This window comes from Pseudopodoces humilis, chromosome 17 (genome assembly GCF_049639895.1).
Source record: "Pseudopodoces humilis isolate 2021_Gansu_Grassland_sample_001 chromosome 17, ASM4963989v1, whole genome shotgun sequence".
NCBI classification, from domain to species: Eukaryota; Metazoa; Chordata; class Aves; order Passeriformes; family Paridae; genus Pseudopodoces; species Pseudopodoces humilis.
In genome coordinates, this window is record NC_142216.1 from 14,455,728 (window position 1) to 14,461,727 (window position 6,000).

Here is a 6,000-nt window from a genome sequence, read left to right on the forward strand (position 1 = left end):
CTAACACAGGAGAGCTATCAATTAAACAAGAGCCTAAGCCACCAAACATAAACTCATCAAGGACTCAAACATGGTTAAATTCTCCAAAGAAGCTTTTATACATACATAACGTGCTGCTAACAGACAGGGAGATAACCAGGCATGAATGGGAGGAAAAACACAGAGGCTCATGCTGCACATTCAAACAGAAGGCAGACACTGACCCAGAAGACTTCTGAGCAGTTCCTCAGTATCAGCTGTCCCTTTCAGAGCTGAAGAACTCAGCTGTCAGGCAGGTGGCTTTGATCTGCTCACTGCATTTATGCATCATCTCAAACTAAACGTGACTATCAGCATTATTAAGTGTTGTGAAGAGCCACATGTGTAATATCCTACATGTATAGACAACATTTCCACTGAAGGAAATTATATAAATAATCACATCCAAGAACTGAAGCACAGCTTAGGAAACTCTGATTATGGGAGTTTGATGTTGCAATCCTAAGGAATGCTTCAGAAAGGTAAAATTTTGGAGATTCTCATGGATGTGTTTACATACCCTTAAATTTTCTTCCTTTATTAGGTCAAAATATCTTATCAGTTATCCAGCTAAAATAGAAGAATCACTGTGGCCACTCCAGATTTCTTTTTACTAGAGATATAAATAAATATAGATAATTTATTTTAGCTAATAAATAACTAGTTTTTCTCCAGAACACAAAAAATTCTATCAATCCAGAACACAAAAAATTCTATCAACTTCTATTTTTGGTAAGGTGCTAAGTTGCTTCACAAGTGTGGAGGGATCAGTAAATATTAAGAACAACCACAAGGGCAGCTCTACCACCCTGTTCCAGGACCCCTGAGGAGCACCATATTCTGCAGTGTGAGGACACATTGCACGTGGAATATTCACATTGCAAGCATGGAATACCATGAGCATGGAATCCAGAACAAGGAGAATTGGAGCCACTCCTGGAAGTGACAAGGATTTGCTTCACCACTTATTTTCCCCAGACTGAGCAACTTCACTGTGCAAAAGACAGTTTTCACCTCTTTTTAGCCCTTCTTGAGAGCTGAGCCAAAGCTCCCATCTCAACCACACAATTAGAGGGCTGCAATAGAATGTAATGATAAGGTAAAAGCTGCAACACAAATCTAACGCTGCTTACTGTATTTGCAAAGGTACTATTAAAGATCAATCTGTGTAAAAATTAAAAATAAAAGTATGGGATTGTTTTATAGTTCTGTTTCTGTGGTCACTGGTTAATCTGTGGATTTCCTTCAAGGTAGAAATCACAGCTACAAACCTAGAGACCTTCAAAGTGTTCAGGAAAAAAAAAATAAATCATGCATGCATCTCATTTCTCATGAAGAATCAGTAATCAAAGGTAGTTCATTTAACAGAACTTCACAATAAGAATTTTTTTTCCCCCTAAAGATATTTCCCATTGTTTCCTTAATGTTATATTTTCAGTTTTCCTGGGTTTCATATTAACACAAATTTGAATAATATTTAACTTGGCTCCACTAGCCCAAACAATCTGTAACATTTGTCCAAACATAACTCTAAAAGCTTGGTGGCAAAATATTTTAAGTGGTGCCATTAGATCTCTTACTAATTAAAGCAAAAAGCTTCCGACTTGAACAGGTATGACGAATTTTTAGCTCAGAGAGAAATAAATACCTTTCCAGAGCCTAACAGTTTAAAAAAAACACTTCATGTGTGGCCATCAAGAAACTTGTTAAAATTATTTTCCCGGCATATAAACATGTCTCTGAGATTAAAAATATTTTTGTGATTTCAGATACAATCAATTTGGTGTTATTTACATGCTAAACATACTAGTGAGATTACACATCAACCCACTGTTATGTCATAAATAGCTACGGGTTGCTGTGGACCACAGGGCAAAAAGAGATCCTCTGAGATATCCTGTGGCTGACTGATGTTTCACCTATGAGGAGAATTCAGACTCAGAGGAATGGAGTCTTTTTCTCTCTACTGCTTACATTAGAAAACCCAAGCTAACTGCAATTAGTAGAAATCTAGATTTGAAGGAACTGATACAAGCTTTAAAACTGCTGTAATGAAGATGTTGGTGAACACTACAAAAACAGTGAAAGGCTCACAATGGACTGACAGAAGAACGAAAACAGTATTTAAAATACGGATTAAAGTGTTATCACATGACCTTCGGCATCCTATTTCCACAAGGTTTCAGCCACTGAATGATCCAACAATACACTATTTATACATGTAAAAAAAACCCAAACAAACCATCCAACACAGCTACGTTTGATATTTATCAGCGGTGGTATCTCTGAGGTTAAATGTTCAAACTGAATATTGTGAAATCGCTACTATTGTTCTTTTCACAGCCATTAATCTAAAATTTAAATCTGTAAATAACACCAGAAGAAGAACAAGCCTGAAACAGTGATTATGCTCTCCTTCATTCTTTTTAACACTTAACCTGCCGAGGCCAAGAGCCTTCTTCTTCTGGCTCAGCTTGCTGCAGAAGGGAAGTTCACATCTCTGCGATGTTTGTTCTCGCAAATGAAACCCTGTAACAACATGAATTCAGCCCCCCTAAAACTCCAGCTATAACAAATTACCGTTTATTAAATGGTTCTCAGGTGGCCAACTAACCTTGTGCTTGTGAATCATTTTAACCTGCAATTTAAAAGTTTAATTCTAGCCTTCAACTCCTTAAACCATTCACACACCTCACCAGTGAGGCACACAAACCACCCGTGTTATCACACATGCTTGGCACACTCCCCTGGTACTGCTTTGTTGTGAGGTTTATCGTTCCAGATTTGGGGGTTTTTTTTGGCTCTAAAAGTTACCCACCAATTTTAGAGCACACATTTTCAGACACAGAAGTTAAGGTTTCTATAGCACTGACATCTGAAAGCTATTGCTCACACAGCTGAGGTTAAAAGGAGGGCTGATACGGCCACAGAACATTAAAGGCTGTAGAATAGTGTAGTAAAAAAGCTGCATATTGCTATCATTTAAGAGCTCTCAGTGCTATAAAATGCATTTAGAAACAGCCAAGGATTCTATAAAATTTCATTCTGGGACAGGACTTAGCCTTTAGGAGTGCTCTTTGCACACAAACTTTGTTTGCTTAGTAACCTCATCCAGCTTTCTTCCTCGGAGGAAAAACTGCCTGAGAATCTGAAGTTTCCCCAAGTCTATGACCCAGAAGGAAATCAAACAGGAAGCCAGGCTATACAATCTACAGCATTTGCTTACAAGTTCAAAACCATTTGAAGTTATGGGCTCACCCAGATGAGGCAGGAGTGAGCGCTCTCACCCCGGAGCGCCGGCTGAGGCTCTGAGCATCCCTCCCCGGACCTGTCCCTGTCCCTGGCCGAGATGTGCCATCTGCTATGCATTAAGGCTCCTCACAGACACCGTCCCCTGCACCGGGCGAGTGCCAGAACTCTATCAGAAAACTCAAGTTTGCTTTCAGCTTTCTCCCTAGGAACTCAGTGAGCGAGTAAAAACAGCTAAAAAATTCCCGAGAACTTAAAATACGGGGGATTTGCTATGAACGCATTCATTATTCTCCGCGCTCCCCGCAGCGTTACGTTGCTATCATAAACCCTGAAGCAGATTAAAAATTGAATAAGCAGCTTCCCCGCAGCTGTTTAAAACAGAAATTAGAGGCTGCTTAATGTGACTTCTCCATTTGAACTAGTTTATGGAAGCAGTCGGTTTTCCATGGTGATGAAATCACCATGCTGAGAAAGTAAGGAGAAACTGCTGCCAGCCGCCAGGTGAAAACATCCAGGTTTCTAATTGCATATTAAATTGGTGTTTGCACTGACAGTGATTACAGCCGGGAGCACTCCAGGTACAGCTCCGAACTCCATTTCAAGCAAGTCACTGCAAAACCCGATCAGGCGGCAGCTGAAAGTTAACGCGAAACTCTGAAACCGATGCTTTGTACAAAGGCACAGCGGCAGGAGCGCTGGAACTCCTGCAAAGCTCCTCCCCTTCCCTCCTGAAAACATTCATCCGTGCTGGATTACTCAAACTCCTGTTACCGAGTGCTCGGCACTGATAGGCAGGTGTTGGGAAACTCGTCCCAGGTGTTCCTACAAGTGCTCGAGAAGCCCTTAACAGCTCCTACTTACAGTCTCTCGGCATTCCTGGGAATATCCCTCGGCACATTTTTGAGTCCCAGTCCGTGACAATCCACGTTGGAAGCAATACACGTACACTTATGCGGGCATCCTCCAACAGGCATCCAACTCACGGAGCTCCAAAAGCTCAGGATCGTTCCAAGGCACAGAAACGCTCTTCTTCCACCAGCCGGCATGGTTCCCGATCGCTTCGGTGGGGATAAAAGTGAGCGTGAGCAGCCGGCCCTTAAAGATGAAATGCCTCTAAGAAAAAAGGGAAAAGAAAACAAGAGGCTCTTAGTACAGCCCAAGGGAAACCACCACTGCCATCATCGCCGGAGCACCAGCAAAGCTTCAAAGGCGCCCGAGAAGGTCACGTTAGGTGGAAGAAGGTGGGGAATTCCCTTTCGGGCTCAGGTTTCTTTCTGTTATCTATGAACGGTACCAGAAGGCAGATAGTTTAACAGAGCTCGAGCCAGATGCGTCTTCAGATGAAAGAGAACACGGGAGCGGAGGCAAACACACACAAAACATCCATCGGGAGCGGCGGCAGCCTCCGAAACAGCCTCCTCCGCTCTGCACCGCCCCACCTGGGCCGGGCAGGTAACCAGCGGAGGGGACGGCCGGGGCTTCGCAGCGACCCCTCCGCCGCGGGCCCGCCCCCGCCGCGGGCTGTGCGGGACTGTGCTGGAGCTGTGCGGGAGCGGTGCCGTGCTGTGCCGAGCCGTGCCCGAGCCGTGCCGGAGCAGCGCTGCCGCCGCTGCCGAGCGCGGAGGGGGGAGGGAGGGGGGCGCGCCCCCCCCGCCGCGCCATTGGCCGCCGCTCCTGACGTCACCGCCCGCCCGGCCCGGGCCCGCAGAGCCGCGAGTTCGGGACCCGCGGGGACCGGGAAAGGGACGGGCACCGGGACAGCGGCAGCGCGGAGCGGGACCGGCCCGGGGACAGCGCGGAAGGGACTCGGCGGCGCCTCGCAGCCCCGTCTTCCCTTCCTCGCCCGGCGCCGCGGCGGGGGGACGCGGTTCCCGGAGCGGGGACGAGCCCGCCCCCGGCCCCGGCTCGGGTTTCGGGAAGGAATGTGCGGGCTGGAGCACGGGAACGGGCGCGCAGCGGCTCCGCGCTGCCTCTGCGGCCGGGGAGGCTCCGCCGCTTTTTGTTGCCCGCGTTTGCTCTCCCCGAGTACCCCCTGGCGGCGGCAGCTCGGCCGGGGACAGCCGGGCTGGTCTGCTCCCGCACCGGGGACAGCCGGGCTGGGCTGCTCCTGCTCCCTCTCCCCGCTCCGGGGACAGTCGGGCTGGGCTGCTCCTGCTCCCTCTCCCCGCTCCGGGGACAGTCGGGCTGGGCTGCTCCTGCTCCCTCTCCCCGCTCCGGGGACAGTCGGGCTGGGCTGCTCCTGCTCCCTCTCCCCGCTCCGGGGACAGTCGTGCCGGGCCGGGCTGCTCCCGCTCCCCGCACACCGGCACCGTCCTTGTCCCAGCCCGAGCGCCTCCAGCCCCGGGACTCCGCCGGGGTCACTGCTGGGCTTTGAGCGCTGAAGTTCAGCGACAAAAGTTGAAACTTTTTAAGCCAATTTTTCTAAGATAAAAAGCCGGGTCCCTGCGCGTGGGCATTCTGTTGCTATTTGGTGCGGTTTAAGGCTCGGATATTTTACGTAAAGAGGGCCAAAAAAGGCAGCACAGCCTGAAAGTCCTAGAGCACTGGGAAAATGGCAAGTCCTGCCACAAGACATTTATTTTGTGGTAAATCTTGGCCCCTTAGCAGGAAGGGTCTCCCCGTAGTGTACCATACACAGTGACCTCCTGACCCAAAATAAAGCTGCTGTACGGACATCATGAACATCTGCCTGTTTCAATAAACCTTGTTTCTTATTTCACAGACTTAAAA

The 6,000-nt window shown here is 47.8% G+C and overlaps 1 protein-coding gene across 2 annotated transcripts in view; it reads right to left on the reverse strand.

Moving 5' to 3' along the window:
- Nucleotides 1-4,867, reverse strand: part of SLIT3 (slit guidance ligand 3) — a 465,384-nt gene extending 460,517 nt beyond the window's left edge. Inside the window, exons 1-2 of one of the 2 annotated variants that reach the window (XM_014253183.2) lie at nt 4,565-4,867; nt 4,132-4,381 (exon numbers count right to left, since the gene is read on the reverse strand). In XM_014253183.2, the coding sequence (XP_014108658.1) occupies nt 4,132-4,316 (185 nt within the window). In that variant the 5' untranslated portion in view covers nt 4,317-4,381; nt 4,565-4,867. Of the gene's footprint in view, nt 1-4,131 lie in introns of both variants that reach the window. The other variant, XM_088063492.1, reaches the window with a different exon arrangement.
- Nucleotides 4,868-6,000: the final 1,133 nt, after the last annotated feature.